At 43.8% G+C, this 21,680-nt stretch overlaps 1 protein-coding gene across 1 annotated transcript in view; it reads left to right on the top strand.

Moving 5' to 3' along the window:
• LOC117512209 (plexin-A1-like) overlaps nt 1–21,680 on the top strand; it is a 1,069,160-nt gene that overhangs the window by 824,120 nt on the left and 223,360 nt on the right. The window contains 2 exon segments of the mRNA XM_034172199.1: nt 18,379–18,530; nt 21,009–21,129. Of these exon segments, the coding sequence (XP_034028090.1) occupies nt 18,379–18,530; nt 21,009–21,129 (273 nt within the window).

Genomic DNA, 21,680 nt, shown 5'->3' with positions numbered 1-21,680 from the left:
AATATGAAAGAAAAATGAAAGAATAATATCTGGTTTAGAAAAAAACATCGGTCTTATGCAAGGGTAGTGGATTCTAGTGGAGCCAATGGGGAGGATGCACCACCTGAAGAACTTCAAACATTGGAACAAGTCACAATTTTTTTTTTTATATCAAAAAGGTATTGGCATCCATCAAGACACTATATCAGACTGTCATACTATTCCATCCAAAGATAGTAAAAATAAACTATCTACCATTATTTGTTGGGAAAGTGTAAGTACACGGACCCACAACAGGGGGCGCAAATGAACGGACAATGGAATAGGTCAAATAACAACACTTTACTGTTGCGAACGTGCACAACAAACACAACAGATTACACAATAGATCAAAGGTCAAATTACAAGGTGTCGTGTGGGCAGGCTCGAAGCTAGGAGACGCCTGTCCAAAGCAGAACCGGAACCACACGATTTCCTCCGCCACCAGACCCCGGGAATACTGGAGCCGCCAAGTCCCGAACTCCCAGGTGGCCACTGCCTCCGCGTGTCGGACCTGGTACTGCTGGCGAGGAACAAAAACATAATTAAACGTGGGTGCGTCTGCACCCAGCAATCTGCACGGCAGGGAAGCTACCTCCACCTCTCGTTGGAGAAAAAGTCTGTTATCACTCACAAAAATCACAAAAAGGGCTTTCTATCAAGCAGTCAGGCTGAGGATATTACCTTTCAGGTAGAACGATATCTCGGCAAAGAGGTGGAGATGACGTCTTGCTGATATACCGATGCAGATCAGATGAGTGGTGACAGCTGTCACAGGTGATGAGTGTCAGCTGTCACCCCGGCTGCTCCTGTGAGGCGGCAGCGCCCTCTGGTGCCTGGAGCCCGCACTCCAGGCAGGGTGCCCTCTGGTGGTGGTGGGCCAGCAGTACCTCCTCTTCAGCGGCCCACACAACAGGACCCCCCCTCTCAACGGGCGCCTCCTGGCGCCCGACCAGGCTTGTCCGGGTGGCGGCGGTAGAAATCGGCCAGGAGGGCCGGGTCCAGAATGAAGCTCCACTTCACCCAGGAGCGTTCTTCAGGTCCGTACCCCTCCCAGTCCACCAAATACTGGAAGCCCCGGCCCATCCTACGGACATCCAAAAGCCGGCGCACAGTCCAAGCCGGCTCGCCATCGATGATCCGGGCAGGAGGCGGTGCCGGACCCGGAGTACAGAGGGGTGAGGTGTGATGTGGTTTGATTCGGGACACGTGAAATACAGGATGGATCCGCAGCTGAAGCCTCACTGCGGCTGGACTGATGACCTTCTGGATTTTGAAGGGACCGATGTAACGGTCCTGTAACTTGGGGGAGTCCACTTTGAGGGGGATGTCCTTTGTCGACAACCACACCTCCTGCCCTGGCCGATACGCAGGGGCCGGGGTCCGCCGACGGTCTGCATGGGCCTTTGACCTCATCCGGGCCCTCAGCAAGGCAGAACGGGCGGCACGCCACACCAGACGGCACTTCCGTAGGTGGGCCTGGACCGAGGGCACACCGACCTCTCCCTCAACCACTGGAAACAAAGGCGGTTGGTACCCCAGACATACCTCGAAAGGGGAGAGGCCGGTGGCTGACGACACCTTGCTGTTATGGGCATACTCGATCCAGGCCAGATGGGTACTCCAGGCCGCCGGGTGCGCGGCTGTCACGCAACGCAGGGCCTGCTCCATCTCCTGATTGGCCCGTTCTGCTTGCCCGTTGGTCTGGGGATGGTACTCGGATGAGAGACTCACCGTGGCCCCCAGTTCCCGGCAGAAGCTCCTCCAGACGTGCGAGGAGAACTGGGGACCGCGATCTGAGACAATGTCTGTTGGGATCCCATGCAGCCGGACGACGTGGTGAACCAGGAGGTCCGCTGTCTCCTGGGCCGTCGGGAGCTTCGGGAGGGCCACGAAGTGGGCCGCCTTGGAGAATCGGTCCACTATCGTGAAGATGGTGGTGTTGCCCTGGGACGGCGGGAGACCCGTGACAAAATCCAGGCCGATGTGGGACCAGGGGCGATGGGGCACGGGCAGCGGCTGGAGCAGACCCGAAGCCCTACGATGGTCAGCCTTGCCCCTGGCGCAGGTGGTGCAGGCCTGGATATAATCCCAGACGTCGGCCTCTAGGGACACCTACCAGAAGCGCTGCCAGACAACTGCCACGGTTCTTCGCACCCCTGGATGACAGGAGAGCTTAGAGCCATGACAGAAGTCCAGGACTGCAGCCCTAGCTTCTGATGGGACGTAAAGTCTGTTCTTCGGCCCACTTCCGGGGTCCGGGCTTCATGCCAGGGCCTCCCGGATGGTTCTCTCTACGTCCCAGGTGAGGGTGGCCACGATAGTGGACTCCGGGATGATGGGTTCCGGTGGATCCGACAACTCCGTTTTGACTTCATCTTCATGTACCCGGGACAAGGCATCCGATCTCTGGTTCTTGGTCCCGGGACGGTAGGTGATCCGGAAGTCAAAACGGCCGAAGAACAGTGACCAGCGGGCTTGCCTGGGATTCAGCCGCTTGGCGGTCCTGATATACTCCAGGTTCCGGTGGTCAGTGAAAACCGTGAATGGCACGGACGTTCCCTCCAACAGATGTCTCCACTCTTCAAGAGCCTCTTTCACCGCAAGGAGTTCTCGATTGCCGACGTCATAGTTCCGTTCGGCCGGGGTCAACCTGCGGGAAAAATAGGCACACGGGTGAAGGACCTTATCGGTCTTCCCGCTCTGGGAAAGCACAGCTCCTATCCCTGAGTCCGAGGCGTCCACTTCAACCACTAACTGGCGACTAGGATCGGGCTGCACCAGAATGGGTGCAGACTAGAAGCGCCGTTTCAACTCCTTGAACGCGGCATCGCAACAATCCGACCAGGTGAAGGGAACTTTTGGTGAGGTCAGGGCTGTCAGGGGGCTAACTACCTGACTGTAGCCCTTAATGAACCTCCTGTAGAAATTAGCAAAGCCGAGGAACTGTTGCAGCTTCCTACGGCTAGTGGGTTGGGGCCAGTCTCTCACCGCCGCAACCTTGGCCGGATCAGGAGCGACGGAGTTGGGGGAGATGATAAACCCCAGGAAGGACAAAGAGGTGCGGTGGAACTCACACTTCTCGCCCTTCACAAACAGCCGGTTCTCCAACAACCGCTGCAGGACCTGACGTACATGCCGGACATGAGTCTCAGGATCCGGAGAAAAGATGAGTATATCGTCTAGATATACGAAGACGAATCGGTGCAGGAAATCCCGCAAGACATCATTCACTAATGCTTGGAACGTCGCGGGGGCGTTTGTGAGGCTGAACGGCATGACCAGGTACTCAAAGTGACCTAATGGGGTGTTGAATGCCGTCTTCCATTCGTCTCCCTTCCGGATCCGAACCAGGTGATACGCATTTCTAAGATCCAGTTTAGTAAAGATTTTGGCTCCATGCAGGGGGGTGAACACGGAATCTAATAATGGCAACGGGTATCGGTTGCGAACCGTAATCTCATTCAGCCCCCTGTAATCAATACATGGACGAAGTCCGCCATCTTTTTTGCCCACAAAAAAGAAACCTGCCCCCATCGGGGAGGTGGAGTTCCGGATCAGCCCGGCAGCTAATGAGTCCCGGATGTAGGTCTCCATTGATTCGCGCTCAGGTCGTGAGAGGTTGTACAGCCTGCTGGACGGGAACTCAGTGCCTGGAACCAAATCAATGGCACAATCGTACGGACGGTGCGGGGGAAGGGTGAGTGCCAGATCCTTGCTGAAGACGTCAGCAAGATCGTGGTACTCAACCGGCACTGGCGTCAGATTGGGCGGGACTTTGACCTCCTCCTTAGCCTGGGAACCGGGAGGAACCGAGGATCCTAAACACACCCGATGGCAGGTGTCGCTCCACTGAACCACCACCCCAGACGGCCAATCGATCCGGGGATTGTGCTTTAACATCCATGGGATGCCCAAAATCACGCGGGAGGTGGCAGGAGTTACAAAAAACTCAATCTCCTCCCGGTGGTTTCCAGACACCACCAGAGTTACTGGTGGTGTCTTGTGTGTGAGTAAAGGGAGGAGGGTGCCATCTAGTGCCCGCACCTGCAATGGCGTAGGAAGCGCCACCAGAGGGAGCCCTACCTCCTTTGCCCATCTGCTGTCTAGCAGATTCCCTTCTGACCCCGTGTCCACCAGTGCTCGGGCTTGAAGGGTTAAATCCCCGCTCAGGATTGTGACTGGGAGTCGTGTGGCAATTTGTGTGTGTCTCACTTGAATGTCTTGACCCCCCCTTAGCCCAGTCTCTAAGGGCGAGTGTTGACGTTTTGGCCGTTTGGGGCAGTCTCTCTGTGTGTGCTCTGTTGAGCTGCAGAGAAAACACTCTCCATGGATCAGCCTTCCCATTTTGGCCCTGTGCGTCTCCCTAACAACGTCAACAGGGGGAGCTGTTGCCCCACAAAGCGCTGCGGCTGTGGAGCGTGGGGAGGGCGGCCCCTTTTCGAACCCGGAAGGGAGAGGCGCGGCGCGTATCCGGTCACGTCCTTCGCCTCGCTCCCGACGGCGTTCCTCTAACCAATTGTCTAATCGTAAAACGAGATCAATAAGCCCGTCTAAATCCCGCGGTTCGTCCTTAGCCACCAGGAGCTCCTTCAGGACCAACGACAGTCCGTTTACGAAGGCGGCGCGGAGGGCAGTGTTATTCCAGCCGGACCTCGCAGCCGCGATGCGGAAGTCGACTGCATAAGCAGCTGCGCTCCGGCGCCCCTGTCTCATTGACAGCAGCACGGCTGAAGCGGTCTCTCCTCTATTTGGGTGATCGAACACTGTTCTGAACTCCCTCACAAACCCATCATATGTCAGAAGGAGCCGTGAATTTTGCTCCCAAAGCGCTGTAGCCCAAGCGCGTGCCTTGTCGCGAAGCAGATTAATTACATAAGCTATCTTGCTAGAATCAGTCGCGTACATGACGGGACGTTGTGCGAAGACAAGCGAACACTGCATAAGGAAGTCCGCGCACGTCTCCACACAATCTCCGTACGGCTCTGGAGGGCTTATGTATGCTTCCGGGGAAGGTGGGAGGGGTCGTTGAACGACCAGTGGAACGTCACTGTTACGCACAGGGTCGACAGGAGGGAGAGCCACAGCAGCGCCCTGAGGGCGCGCCTCCACCTGCGCGGCGAGAGCCTCCACCCTGCGGTTAAGGAGGACGTTCTGCTCGGTCATTAAATCCAACCGAGCCGTGAAAACGGTGAGGATCCGCTGCAACTCACCGATCATTCCTCCTGCGGACGCCTGTGCGCCCTGTTCTTCCATTGGCCGTTCAACAGCCGGTTGACGCCCCTCGGGATCCATGACGTTGGCCGAGATATCCTGTTGGGAAAGTGTAAGTACACGGACCCACAACAGGGGGCGCAAATGAACGGACAATGGAATAGGTCAAATAACAACACTTTACTGTTGCGAACGTGCACAACAAACACAACAGATTACACAATAGATCAAAGGTCAAATTACAAGGTGTCGTGTGGGCAGGCTCGAAGATAGGAGACGCCTGTCCAAAGCAGAACCGGAACCACACGATTTCCTCCGCCACCAGACCCCGGGAATACTGGAGCCGCCAAGTCCCGAACTCCCAGGTGGCCACTGCCTCCGCGTGTTGGACCTGGTACTGCTGGCGAGGAACAAAAACATAATTAAACGTGGGTGCGTCTGCACCCAGCAATCTGCACGGCAGGGAAGCTACCTCCACCTCTCGTTGGAGAAAAAGTCTGTTATCACTCACAAAAATCACAAAAAGGGCTTTCTATCAAGCAGTCAGGCTGAGGATATTACCTTTCAGGTAGAACGACATCTCGGCAAAGAGGTGGAGATGACGTCTTGCTGATATACCGATGCAGATCAGATGAGTGGTGACAGCTGTCACAGGTGATGAGTGTCAGCTGTCACCCCGGCTGCTCCTGTGAGGCGGCAGCGCCCTCTGGTGCCTGGAGCCCGCACTCCAGGCAGGGTGCCCTCTGGTGGTGGTGGGCCAGCAGTACCTCCTCTTCAGCGGCCCACACAACATTATTATACGATTTACAAGCAGAAAATACAAAAATGAATTATTAAGACAGGCAAAGAATCTGAAAGGAACAAGTGTCTATATAAATGAGCATCTAATGAAAAAAAAAATGCAGATATTGCTAGGGAAGCAAGACTACTAAAAAAACATAAACACATTGTTGCTACATGGGTCTGGAACTGTAGGCTGTGGATTAGAGTGAAAGAAGGAACAAATGACATACAAATCAAAAACATGGATGACCTTACAAAATACAGACCTGAATAGACAATTAACTATGATACCAGTTGGTAATTTGACCAACAAAAATCAGATCAAACATGGAAATAGATGATAAAATATATGACATAGACACCAACATTGATGAAAGTATATATGACTTAAAAACAATTGGTTGTGAGTATTATATGGAAGAACAGTTAAATAGTGAAAAAATTACAGAAGATACCCTGTCACTTATACATATAAACAGCCGAAGCTTGTATTGTAAAATGTCAAAAATAAAAGATTATTTAAATCAGTTAAAAATAGATTCAGCATTATTGCAATCACAGAATCTTGGCTTAAAGATGACCTAATGGCTGATGTTCAAATGGAGGGATATGAGCTGTATTTTGTAAACAGATAAAAAAGGCAGAGGTATTGCTTTGTACACAAAAACAGATCTGACATGTACAATTGTAGAAGAAATGACAATTATAGATGATGTCATAGAAATTGTAACAGTGGAAATTGTACATGAAACATCTAAGAATATTCTAATCAGTTGTGTATACAGAGCACCAGTCTTTTGCGTTGTGAAATTTACAGATAAAATAATAGTATTATTGCATCAAATCAAAAACAAAACACTTTTTATGTGTGGAGACTTTAACATTAATATAGAAAGCTCCAGTTGCCAAAGAACAAGAGATTTTGTGAATTCAATGTATAGTTTGGCTTTATTCCCCTTGATAACAAAACCAACCAGAATTACATCACAAAGTGCAACTGTAATTGACAATATATTGACAAATAGAACAGATGAAATTATTATCTTGATGATAGATCTTAGTGATCATTTACCAGTTTTTTCAAAATTTAAATACAAAAATTGGTACAAGAAAAAAACTGTTGTAAATTTTAAAAGAGATAAGTCAGAAAAAGCCTTAGAGGCATTAAATTATGACCTTAAAAATCAAAATTGGGAAGAAGTTTATGTCTGCGAAGTTAACGTAGCATATAATTCATTTATGAAAATACTGATGAAATCATATAATAAAAATGGTAAATTAATAAAAATGAGTAAAAAAAGAGTAAATAAACCATGGCTGACTAAGGGAATAAAAATGCTTGTGTAAAGAAAAATAATAATAAATAAATATAAAGGCAACATGGGGAATTATAGTGTGATTAAAAGTGATGGAGCGAAATCAACTTTTCCAAATTACTTTGTCAAGGAAAATAAAGAGATATATACATAAAAGAAGTTGCAAATGAGTTTAATGATTATTTTTCAAATGTGGGATCAAGTCTGGTGGGAAATAAACTAATAGTAGAAGATAAATTAAATACACTTATAAATACGGCCAATAGTATTTTCCTTGACAATGTGGAAAAAGATGAAATAAGAAATATTGTAAAAAACTGTGTAAGCAAAAGATCAACTGACTATGAAGATTTAGACATGATGACTGTAAAAAGTATAATAGAAACTGTTATTGAACCATTCACTTACATTTGTAATCTGTCTCTGTCAACAGGAATTTTCCCAGACGAAATGAAAATTGCCAAGGTGTCCCATTATATGTCCCATTATATAAAAATGGAGACAAACATAATTTTTCAAATTACAGGCCAGTGTCATTGCTTCCACAGTTTTATAAAATTATGGAAAAAGTTTTTTGTGACAAGGTTGGACAAATTCATTGAGAAACATCATATTTTAAATAATGCTCAGTATGGATTCAGAACAAAACATTCGACAGCTATGGCAGCTATGGAATTAACAGAGAAAATATCAACAACAATAGATAATAAGGATTATTTTGTAAGTATTTTTATCGACCTGAAAAAAAGCTTTTGATGTTATCGACCACTCAAGATTGCTTCACAAGTTACAACAATATGGAATTAGAGGTATTGCACATGAGTGGGTAAAAAGCTGCTTAGAAAATAGAAAACAGTTTGTTCAGATAAATAATACTAAATCAGAATTGTGTAACATTATTTATGGAGTACCACAAGGGTCGGTACGTGGACCCAAACTGTTTATTTTGTATATCAATGACTTTGTGAATGTATCTAAAGTACTTGGCAGCATATTATTTGCTGATGATACAATATTATTTTACTCTGGATCAGATATACAGGAAGTAGTACAAGTGGTAAATACAGTTGAAAAAAGTTAAACATTGGTTTGATATAAACAGATTGTCACTAAATCTTAATAAGACAAATTTCATATTGTTTAATGACAGAGTCGAAAAAAATGATGGAATGGACATACAAAGGGTAAAAGAAACAACATTTCTAGGAGTCATGATTGATGAAGATCTTATATGGAAGTCACACATAAATTACACAAAAGGAAAAACAGTGAAAGCCATTGCTGTTTTGCATAAAGTAAAATTTTCATTGAATAGTTATGGTTTATTAACATTGTACAATTCATTGATTGTCCCATATTTAACTTATTGTGTAGAAATGTGGGGATCAACATGTAAAACTTATACACAACCATTATTTATTCTGCAGAAAAGAGCTTTAAAAATGATTAGCAATAGTTGTTTTAGAGATCCATCTAATCCATTATTCATTAAGTATAAGGTACTTAAATTTCATGATTTAGTTGATTTGAGAATATTACAAACAATGCACCAAGCTAATAAAAATACCTTACCAATAAACATTCAAAATATGTTTGAAAAAAGAGTAAGTAGTTATAATTTGAAACAAATAGAAGTCTTTAAAAAAACAAGATTCAGAACCAAAGTAAGGGCCCTGTCCCACTGGCGTTTAGGGGGATTTGCGCATGAAAAGCTGAGCGTCCACAACAAAGGTGGGCGGAAATGACAAATATCCCGGGGTGGATCAGCGAATACATGAGGAAGAAAAGCGGACATAACAGGGAACAGAAGCGAAGGCGATTGCGGAGGCGCCCCCATGAGGGGCACAGCGGCCGTGATGCACTCACTTCATCCGTGCCCACTCTGTCTGCATGCGCGACATACCATTTGCGACCGTGATGTGGCCGTGCTGGGCACGCGTCATATCTGTTTTGCACACTGTCCCGGTCCGCCTGGTCCCGGTTGCGGATATCAGCGGATGACAGGGGATATGCGGCGCGTTGGTTGTGTATGTCCTGCGTATATCTTCAGTATGTGTTCAGGCAGTGATGTGGATCTCATCCGCAGCAGGATTTTTGAGCCGCTCAAAAATCCTGGCTGCGGACATGCGTGCCTCTGCGGATGATCATGGACGTGTTCGGATGGCAGCCGACTCATACAGGAATGTTACACGGTTATTGCGGTTGTTTGGCGGATGTGGGCCACTTTTGTGCGCATTCCATCCGCAAATCCTCCTAAACGCCAGTGGGACAGGGCCCTAAAGGAATGGATTATTGCAGTGAATGGTGTAAAATTATGGAACAACCTCAACAAAGAAATCAAAGAATCAAGGTCACTTCGGGCATCTTTTCCGGATGCCCCCTGGACGCCTCGCTGGAGAGGTGTTCTTGGCACATCCCACTGGGAGGAGGCCCCGGGGAAGACCCAGGACACGCTGGAGGGACTACATCTTTCGGCTGGTTTGGGAACGCCTTGGGGTTCCCCCGGAGGAGCTGGGGGAGGTGTGTGTGGATCGGGAGGTCTGGGCGGCTTTGCTTGAGCTGCTGCCCCCGCGACCCGACTCCGGATAAAGCGGAAGAAAATGGATGGATGAATGGACGTATTAAAGTAAAGTAAGTATGAAACTATGAAATAAGTCAGTGGGTTGTGACAAAGTCTAACATGTAATCTGTTAGTAATGTCTAAAATGTTTTAAGTATAAAATGTAACCTGTTAAAAATGTAATCTTTTAAATAATGGCTAAAATTATGAAATAAGTCAGTGGTATGTGACAAAGTCAAAAAATGTAATCTGTTAAATAATGTTGAATAATGATGCTTAAAATTGAAAGATTGTATTGTAAAAAGGGGCAGAAAATATAAGACTTGTTCTTCTCTCTGCTCCTTTTCATTCAGTGTCTTGTAATGTACTCATTTCTGGTTTTCTTTTAAATGAATGAAATAAATATTGAAAAAAAAAATGATTTCAGTATGGTTTATGTCACATGACTACATGTGCTGACAAATAACCACCAAGAGTAAATGAAATATGACTGTAGCAAATATAATATCTGACAGACAGACTGTAGTAACTGTGAAGTAATTTCCTGTTTTTAAATTATAAATCTTCATATTTATTTTCTCTTTTTTCCTGGTTGAAATGCAGATATTAATGAATGAATGAGTGAATGTGCCATACTTAAAAATGAACACATCACTTTTCATGCTACTTTATTTGTCTTAAAATAAATGTCCAAGGTACGTTATTATGACAATCAAGAAATCATCTTGTCTCAAGCAAAAACAACAGACACATTACTGTACTAATTTATAGATGAACATCAAATATTTCAAAATGATGTTTTTTCTTCAAATTTTATCAATTAGAAGTTTTATAATGAAATAGAAATACTATATATATATATATATATATATATATATATATATATATATATATATATATATATATATATATATATATATATATATATATATGACTGCCTCTACAGGTGGTTGGCTCTCACTGCGGTATTGTATCACTTCCTGTTCCCGGGCACAGCGGTGTTTTGCTGTATCTGTTAGCTGTTTAATCTGCACAGTTAGATTGATCTAGTTAACTAGATAACGATTTGTTTCACAGTGTAATCTTCACGTGCCTATAACTAAAGCACTCCCTCTGCTGAATCACCTCTAAATTATTTACACATTATTCACTTTGTGTGTTTTTAGGAATCCGCTAGCTTAGCGCAGCTACTAGCTCTTAGCTGGTTTAGCATGGCAGCTTCTCCTGTCTCTCCCGCACTTTTCTGCTCTGGGTGTGAAATGTTTAGTTATTCCTCGGCCGAGGCGGAGGATTAGCAGAAATCTTCCACTCCAGCTTATTAATTAATCTAAAACCCAGACAGAGCTTTAATTCATTTGAAAGCTTGACTCTTAGTCTTGTCCATCCAAATTGGAAGTCCTAAAAACCAGTTTTATTTGTTGTTATCTATCATCCTCCTGGTCGTTACTGAGAGTTTCTCTGTGAATTTTCGGACCTTTTGTCTGACTTAGTGCTTAGCTCAGATAAGATAATTATAGTGGCCGATTTTAACATCCACACAGCTGCTGAGAATGACAGCCTCAACACTGCATTTAATCTATTGTTAGATTCGATTGGCTTTGCTCAAAATGGAAATGAGTCCACCCACCACTTTAATCATACCTTAGATCTTGTTCTGACTTATGGTATGGAAATTGAAGACTTAACAGTATTCCCTGAAAACTCCCTTCTGTCTGATCATTTCTTAATAACATTTACATTTACTCTGATGGACTACCCAGCAGTGGGGAATAAGTTTCGTTACAGTAGAAGTCTTTCAGAAAGCGCTGTAACTAGGTTTAAGGATATGATTCCTTCTTTATGTTCTCCAATGCCATATACCAACACAGGGCAGAGTAGCTACCTAAACTCTGTGAGTGAGATAGAGTATCTCGTCAATAGTTTTATATCCTCATTGAGGACAACTTTGGATGCTGTAGCTCCTCTGAAAAAGAGAGCCTTAAATCAGAAGTACCTGACTTCGTGGTATAACTCACAAACTCGCAGCTTAAAGCAGATAACCCGTTATTATTATAACTATTAGAGAAAAAATTACTCATGATCATCCCAAAGACATATCGTTCTCTTTGGCTGCTTTCAGTGATGCCGGTATTTGGTTAGACTCTTTCTCTCCGATTGTTCTGTCTGAGTTATTTTCATTAGTTACTTCCTCCAAACCATCAACATGTCTATTAGACCCGATTCCTACCAGGCTGCTCAAGGAAGCCCTACCATTAATTAATGCTTCGATCTTAAATATGATCAATCTATCTTTATTAGTTGGCTATGTACCACAGGCTTTTAAGGTGGCAGTAATTAAACCATTACTTAAAAAGCCATCACTTGACCCAGCTATCTTAGCTAATTATAGGCCAATCTCCAACCTTCCTTTTCTCTCAAAAATTCTTGAAAGGGTAGTTGTAAAACAGCTAACTGATCATCTGCAGAGGAATGGTCTATTTGAAAAGTTTCAGTCAGGGTTTAGAATTCATCATAGTACAGAAACAGCATTAGTGAAGGCTACAAATGATCTTCTTATGGCCTCAGACAGTGGACTCATCTCTGTGCTTGTTCTGTTAGACCTCAGTGCTGCTTTTGATACTGTTGACCATAAAATTTTATTACAGAGATTAGAGCATGCCATAGGTATTAAAGGCACTGCGCTGCGGTGGTTTGAATCATATTTATCTAATAGATTACAATTTGTTCATGTAAATGGGGAATCTTCTTCGCAGACTAAGGTTAATTATGGAATTCCACAAGGTTCTGTGCTAGGACCAATTTTATTCACTTTATACATGCTTCCCTTAGGCAGTATTATTAGACAGCATTGCTTAAATTTTCATTGTTACGCAGATGATACCCAGCTTTATCTATCCATGAAGCCAGAGGACACACACCAATTAGCTAAACTGCAGGATTGTCTTACAGACATAAAGACATGGATGACCTCTAATTTCCTGCTTTTAAACTCAGATAAAGCTGAAGTTATTGTACTTGGCCCCACAAATCTTAGAAACATGGTGTCTAACCAGATCCTTACTCTGGATGGCATTACCTTGACCTCTAGTAATACTGTGAGAAATCTTGGAGTCATTTTTGATCAGGATATGTCATTCAGTGCACATATTAAACAAATATGTAGGACTGCTTTTTTGCATTTGCGCAATATCTCTAAAATTAGAAAGGTCTTGTCTCAGAGTGATGCTGAAAAACTAATTCATGCATTTATTTCCTCTAGGCTGGACTATTGTAATTCATTATTATCAGGTTGTCCTAAAAGTTCCCTGAAAAGCCTTCAGTTAATTCAAAATGCTGCAGCTAGAGTACTGACAGGGACTAGAAGGAGAGAGCATATTTCACCCATATTGGCTTCTCTTCATTGGCTTCCTGTTAATTCTAGAATAGAATTTAAAATTATTCTTCTTCCTTATAAGGTTTTGAATAATCAGGTCCCATCTTATCTTAGGGACCTCATAGTACCATATCACCCCAATAGAGCTCTTCGCTCTCAGACTGCAGGCTTACTTGTAGTTCCTAGGGTTTGTAAGAGTAGAATGGGAGGCAGAGCCTTCAGCTTTCAGGCTCCTCTCCTGTGGAACCAGCTCCCAATTCGGATCAGGGAGACAGACACCCTCTCTACTTTTAAGATTAGCCTTAAAACTTTCCTTTTTGCTAAAGCTTATAGTTAGGGCTGGATCAGGTGACCCTGAACCATCCCTTAGTTATGCTGCTATAGACTTAGATTGCTGGGGGGTCCCATGATGCACTGAGTGTTTCTTTCTCTTTTTGCTCTGTATGCACCACTCTGCATTTAATCATTAGTGATTGATCTCTGCTCCCCTCCACAGCATGTCTTTTTCCTGGTTCTCTCCCTCAGCCCCAACCAGTCCCAGCAGAAGACTGCCCCTCCCTGAGCCTGGTTCTGCTGGAGGTTTCTTCCTGTTAAAAGGGAGTTTTTCCTTCCCACTGTCGCCAAGTTCTTGCTCACAGGGGGTCATTTTGACCGTTGGGGTTTTTCCGTAATTATTGTATGGCTTTGCCTTACAATATAAAGCGCCTTGGGGCAACTGTTTGTTGTGGTTTGGTGCTATATAAATAAAAGTGATTTGATTTGATTTGATATATTCAGTGGTCCGTTGCTATAAAGTGGTTCACCTTTCGCGGCCTCGCAGTTTCGCTGATTTTTTTTTTTTTTTGGCAATTTTGCATGCTTATTATTATTATTATTATTATTTTTAACAGTGCATTGTGTTCTGCATCCTTATCAGGCGGGCCGGTCGCGGCACCGGTCGGCATCACCGCGATTGCTCTCACTGCCTCCGATGCACTTACTGAGTCTGAGGGCTCGGTAAATGCAGCAGCGGGCCACTCACACCACTCTCCTGTCTGCTGTGCGGAGCTGCGCCAAATCTGGCAACAGGTCCAGAGACTACGCTCGCTGTTTTGATACGGATGTTGACCACAGCCGCAGAGCTCCGTGGGCACCGAGAGAGGACTCGGATTCTTTGCGGGTCCCGCATCCGTACCTCCGGAGGCAGTGAGCGAAGGGAGAGTTCTGCGTGTGTCTGTTTATAATCTTCTTGGGTTGAACTTTGACCATGCTGAGTTTTGATGCTATTTGCACAATGCTTCTCATTGAAAATAATCAGTTTTAGAGTGATGCACGCTGCAGTTGCATGCACGGTGTGATAGAGACCAGATGGCCAGAGACTTGAGACTTGACTTAGACTTGTGATGAAAGACTTGAGAATTGACTTGAACGTGCCCCTCAAAGACTTGAGACTTGACTTGGACTCGAGCTCAAAAACATGAAACTTGACCTGGACTTCCAAAAAAAATGACTTGTGATCATCTCTGCTAGACAGTGAGAGCACACCATATAAAAATGTGCATGAAGGAGATTAATTCTGATCTCTACAAGGGGCAATACGAGGTCTGTGAGAAAAGAATCCGACCTTTTTATTTCATGCAAAAAATATATGGATTTGATTCATATGTTTTTACGTCACCCAAGCTTGAACCTTCGTGCGCATGCGTGAATTTTTCCACGCCTGTCGGTTGCGTCATTCGCCTGTGGGCAGGCTTTGAGTGAGCACTGGTCCACCCCTCTCATCGTTGTTTCATTGCGAGGAAATGGCGTAATGATTTGGGCTTTTTTTCCATCAGAATTTTTTCAGAAACTGTTAGAGACAGGCAGCTGGAAACCATTCGAAAAATTTATCTGGCTTTCGGTGAAAATTTTACGGGCTTCACAGAGAATAAGGAGTGTTACTACAGCTTTAAGGACTGCCCACAATGGCGCATGGCGCGCCGCGCTCCGAGCCGCCATCGAGAGGCAGAAACCACCAAATCATTTCTAAACGGATCGCTGTGTGTAGCCGGAACCATCGTGTGCAATTTCTCTGATTATCACAAGAGCTGGACATCAGCCATTTTCCGTCAGATTTCACTTTTAACAAGAGAGTTTGTCATGGAAAGCCGCGTGGAGGCTTCGCGCGTCACGACGGAGCTGCTGATGGAGCGAGACAAAGGAACACCTCCGTTTCGAAGTGTTAAAGGACAAGTTGGGACAAGCCCAGCTCTCCATAATTTCTCTTATACTCACTCGACTGGTAAGCACTGAAAGCCGAGACAGGCATGTCCCAACTTGTCCCGTAAAATTTTCACCGAAAGCCAGATAAATTTTTCGAATGGCGCAAAGCAACGCCATGATGAAGCCTCACAGGACATGTTCTGGCATGTCCAGGCACATCCACAATTTCTCGGATAATCACTTGATGGAAAAACCACTGACAGCTCTCTGAACGCCATCTCAAAGCCGTCCTGTGAGACCAAAACGGAGGTGGTTTTGTCTCGCTCCAGTAACGAATCCATTGTGACGCGCAAAGCCTCCGCTCGGCTTTCCATGACAAAATCTCTTGTTAAAAGTGAAATCTGCTGGAAAATGGTTGATGTCCAGCTCTTGTGATAACCAGAGAAATTGCACACGATGGTCACGGATCCATACAGCCATCCGTTTAGAAATGAAATGGTTGCTCAGCCTGTGGATGGTGGCTTCGGAGCGTGTTGCACCACCAGTCGCTCTGGGCCGTCCTTAAAGTGACAGTAACACTCAGTGATCTCTTTGGAGCCCAGAAGATTTTCACCAAAAACCATCTGAATTTCTCGAATGGTGTCCACTTTGATGTCCCTCACAGTTTCTGAAAAAATTTTGATCAAGCAAAGCGGCAGTCACTGAGCCATTCCTAAACAATGAAAAAAACGACGAGAGGGATGGACCACTCCTCACTCAAAGCCTGCTCACAGGCGAATGACGCAACCGACAGTTGGTCCAACCGATATATATATATATTACACATAAGCAACTAGAATGGCAGAGCATAGGTTATCATTTTGTAAGATTTTTCATGCATTTTTTACAGACCTCATATTGATTTGGTGCTTTGGTCTACACAAATAGGATGGGATAGACTAATCTACCCCTCATCTGTATTTTCACTCCCTTCACCCGACACTGTTACCAGCACAGAGGAAAATCTTAATTCACATCTATTAACTATATCAGTACTTACTAAATACAGTAAGTGACACTCTTCTCTCCTTCACAATCCACAACTAAAGATCCAGAGCAAGGTATTTGTTGTTCATTGATGCTAATTCACAGGAACTATAAGGCTTTAGCAACAAAAAAGGAGTAGTGGTGAAAAGCTTTAGGCCTATAATGATATATATTGTAAAAAGAATCGATCATATCGCAACCTACTCTGCACTGCCGAAATCACCATTTGTCAATGTCCATTGTTTGGTTCCACTAGATTTCTCTACATTGCTCCCTGAGTTTGTGTTTCCACTGTGCTGTCTGCTCAGCCAAGCACTGCAGAACAGGGCAATGCACAGATTACACATAATTATCTCATGATGCTTGTTAGGGATTAGCTAGTTGTGTGTGTGTGTGGGTGTGCATGTGTGTGTGTGTTTGTGTGTGTGTGTGTGTGTGTGTGTGTGTGTGTGTGTGTGTGTGTGTGTGTGTGTGTGTGTGTGTCTCCACGCCCGAGAATCTGTGCATCATTGTCACAGCCACCGTCCATCAGTCACTATATTTGTTTTGTCACACCACACCTGTCCCTGTTATGCGCTATAATCCAGCTAGATAAATCACATTATGGTTCGGCAGCCAACCAAGCGTTACACCACCACAGCACCCCGCAACAAAGCCAATCGAGCGTAATAGGTTTCAATTAAAACCCAGAGATGATGCTGGTTTGATTCTGTATTTCGGCTCACTTTCCCCACCACTCACCATTCTCCTTCCTTTTCCTTTGTTTAATTTTAGGAGTGATTTTCCAAACCAGGAGGGTGATTTTTCTTCATTAAAATTTGAATCATCTGATTGTGCAGTGATTGTCTGTGAGTTACTGTCTCGCACTATAAGTATCTAGGTGTATGGCTCTCTAGTTTTTGAAACCCACATCATTAATCTGCTCACCAAAGCAAAGGCGAGAATTGGCTTTTTATACTGCCACAAAAACACTTTCACTCGCCCAATAAGAGAGCTTTTAGTAAAAACTACAGTTCTCCCCGTCCTTGATTATGGAGACTTAGTTTACAGAATGGCATCAAAGACTCTGCTCCACAAACTTGATGTTGTATATCATGCTGCCATACGCTTTGTTACAGGTGCACCTTTCACCACGCACCACTGTGACTTGTACTCAATGGTGAAGTGGCCCTCTCTCCACACACGTAGACAAATCCATTGGCTATTGTGTATTTACAAATGTTTGATTGGCTTGGCTCCGTCCTATTTGAGCTCTTTATTAAACATCCACACTTCTAGTCGTGCTCTCCGCTCCAGCACTTACATCAGTCTGGTGGTCCCAAAAGTTCGCACAGTCTTTGGTCGCTCCTCTTTCCAGTTTTCTGCAGCAAGTGACTGGAATAACTTACAACAGTCTCTAAAGCTTAGTTTGTTTTTACCTCTATCTACTTTTAAAAACTCAATTTCTAACATTTTACAGGACCATTGCACGTTTTTAATATTGTATATCTTAATTCTTAACATTTTCTGTTTTTATTGTTGTTGTTTCTGCAGTTGTTTTACTGTATGTTTTTCACTGTTGTATGTGGAGATTGTGAATGTTATTCTCTCCTGCTGTTGTGTTGCCTCTTGTCCAGGTCGTCATTGTAAATGAGAAAGTGTTCTCAATTGACTTACCTGGTAAAACATTGAATGAATGAATGAATGAATGAATGAATGAATGAATAAATAAATAAATAAATAAATAAATAAATAAATAAATAGTGGCATATTGGTTGTTTGGAACAGGATCATACTGATTCTTGATTTTGGTTTTCCTTCATCCATACCTTGACTCTCTTTTCTCCACATCTCCTCCTCTATGTACACTGGCTTCCTCCCTTCTTCCATCCTTTTCGCATCCTTCATGTGCCTTTTCCTTTGTCCAGCTGTTCCCTGAGACAGGGCCACGCCAAGGAGGAACCAGAGTGACCATCCTGGGTGAGAACCTGGGCCTGCAGTTCAGAGATATACAGATGGGTGTTAGGCTGGGGAAGGTGCCCTGTGTCCCTGTCGAGGAGGAGTATGTGAGTGCAGAAAGGTACGTTCAGAGATAAAGTTCACCTTCAACTTCAAGCAAGCACATTATCAATCAAATACAGGCGTGCAGAAAAGCATTAGCAAACTACGAAATGACAGACAAACTTGTGTCACTCTGTCTTAGACACATGCACGCACACCAAAGATAGCAGTAGCACATGCCTCTCTCATCCTGTCTAATGAAACAACATAAAATGTCTGCACCAGGTTTTTTTGTGTGTGTGTCTGTAAATTCCATCTGTTGTTCCCCTCCATTACTCTCTGCATATGCTCTTTCCTTTATTTTTCTCATCCCTCCATCCTGACATTTACTTCTCTGCAGGGTCCTACACAGCTGAGGAATTGAGTTCACACAGATCAAACAATCTCTCTGTAGTGCTGTTAGCTGGGAAATGATGCGTGTTGAGATAGAGGGCATCTCTGTTCAAAAATTACTTTGCCATCAATTCCTCTATACATTATTTCTGACATCCCTTCACAACGTCTTAGTATTTTCATTCGTGTCTGTCTCTGTGTCTGAGTCTGTGTGCAAGTTTTTTGTGACCTTGATACTATAGCTCATAAATAATTTGCACTTTTGTAACGGTATTTCACATACTGTGCATCTTTTACAGGCTGTGGTGTTGGCCTCATTGGGCTATTTTGAAAATTCTGTTCTGCTTTTTAATGTCATATTTCTTGACTGGTAGCTTTAGATGCTTTGCAAGTTTACATACACTTCATGTTGTGTGGAACTTAAGTAGATAATTTCCTCTTTGGATAAAGTGATTCCATACTGTAATGGTTTGGAAGTATAAGTGGAACCTAAATGTGTGCTCTTAATGTGTTTAAGAAATATGTCACAGTGGTGCAGTGATAGTTCACTTGACTCTTTACATGAATATCTTACATTCAAAGGTATCAAAGCCTCAATATAAATGAAAAATCTGGAGTTGCATCTGAGAGGGTAGCAAGTATGATGCTTCCACCTAATCAACAAGTGGATCCTCACCAAACAGGATCCGCTCTGTTGACCCCAAGCATACCCCCCCAACAGAAAAAAACAGAAACAGAAAACCAAAAAAGAAAACCACCAGTGGAACAGGTCTGCTAGCCTATAAATTAGGGAATACCCTGTTGTGTCTGATGATTTGCGAATGTTAATGCTGGATTTTATGGTCGCAAATTGAGTTTTACCAGTGACGCATTAGCTGAGCCAGTAAAGAGGCTATTTATGACCATAAACCAGCATTAACATCCACAAATCATCAGACACAAGGGGTTATTCGCATTCTAATCCAATTCCAAGGTTTGCACAGATCCCTGTCCAAGACTGAAGGCTGCATCTTAATCCGCATAATAATATAGTTCAGTAATTATGTTACGCAGATAAAGGGTGTGGTCGGCTCATCAAATCTTACCATGGCAACAGCGTCTTTATGCCAAACTGTAAATTCTGTGAGCAGAATCGACATCACTACTTTCATATGGTAGCTTGAATTAATTCCTTTCGGTGTTGTTGCTCCACCAGTTGTTTTTTTTTTTTTTTTCCTTTCTTCCTTTTTTCTTCTTCTTCTTGTTTAATGGCAGTTGGCAACCTCTTGCCCTCAGCTGACAGTGCCATTATTGACATCTGCGTAGCAATGCGCGTGGACAGGGTGCGGAGTAACACATTAAATGTGAAACAGGTTTAATATTTTCCCACCATTTATGTGATAGTTTATGGCCAGCAATCTCACACAATTAACCAATCAGATTTGCGGAAAAAAAATTTGATGAATGGAATGGTAAATGGACTGCATTTATGTAGCGCTTTTCCATGTGCATCAGATGCTCAAAGCGCTTTACAAATAATGCCTCACATTTACCCCAAATGTGAGGGTTCTGCCATACAAGGTGCTCACTACACACCAGGATCAACTAAGGGATTAAGGACCTTGCCAAAGGGCCCTCAGTGATTTTCCAGTCAGGCTGGGATTTGAACCAAGAATCTTCTGGTCTCAAGCTCAATGCTTTAACCACTAGACCAATGGTTGCTAACTTGTTAGCTGAGCAGAGCAGAGCTATAAGCATACATGATATGCAAAATTTGAGAGGCAGACAAACGACATGAATTCAATAACAGCTGTTTGGAATTTCTGGTAATGTATCCACCATTGCCTTACCATCCAAACCATGTTACTGATGCTCATGTAAAGGTGGGTGCTTACAATAACTGTCAAGCAGGTGGCAGACATACATATAGCATATTACACAGGCCACGCAAAGTTGCTTTTTCAATCCATCTGGTGCATTATATTGTATGTTCTTTCAATTATGTGAGTTACAATATACTAAGATTTGCTACATTGTTTTTGAGTTATTGTCAAAACAAGCTGGACATACATGGCCAATGCAAAAGTATTAATGCAGTTATTACATACAGGTAGTGTTATCTGACTACAGATTACAACAGCAAAGGAACTGTACAGTCTTTTTTCATCACTTGTTCCTTCCACAGAATAGTTTGTCTGCTCAATGATGCGACTGGCTACAGAGTCCAAGAAGCTCAAGTGGAGGTGTGTGTGAGAGACTGCATCAATGACTACAGAGCCTTGTCGCCCAGGCCATTCACCTTTGTGGTAAGGATAATATGAAAGAATTCCTCAGTATGGTTCTATATTCTAAGCAGTTCCACAAGGCTCTTAGTGCAGCAGATAACAGAATATTTACAGAGGAATCCATCAAATGGTGATACAAGCACCAAATTTGGAAAACGTACACCTTAAATATTACTCTTTTGAAAAAAACCGACGGGCCACTTGAATTTTCAATAGGCGGCCATGTAGGGGTAAATTGAAGAATTAAATGGGGTCAAAATATGCTCCAGTCATATTGAAAATTATACCACATTATTTGTCTGATTGTAAAGATTCCAAAAAGGTATAGTTTGGACTATCTCTGACTGAATTCGATAGAGTTATGGGGTAAAAACAACAAGAATGGTGACAAAGTTCAGTTTCAGTTTGTACAGGGGTCAAAAGTTAGAGTTGCTCCAATTTTGTTTAAAGGTGATGCATATTATTGGTTGAGTTAATAGGGTTTCAAAAAGAATAGTTTGCACCATGTATCATGCTTAGTTATCACGTTACGGGGTAACATATGTCACATGCCATAGAATTCAATGGACGTC

Source organism: Thalassophryne amazonica, chromosome 6 (genome assembly GCF_902500255.1).
Source record: "Thalassophryne amazonica chromosome 6, fThaAma1.1, whole genome shotgun sequence".
NCBI lineage: Eukaryota > Metazoa > Chordata > Actinopteri > Batrachoidiformes > Batrachoididae > Thalassophryne > Thalassophryne amazonica.
The sequence above is the reverse complement of the archived record's forward strand: the minus strand, read 5'-3'. Positions and strand labels throughout refer to the sequence as shown.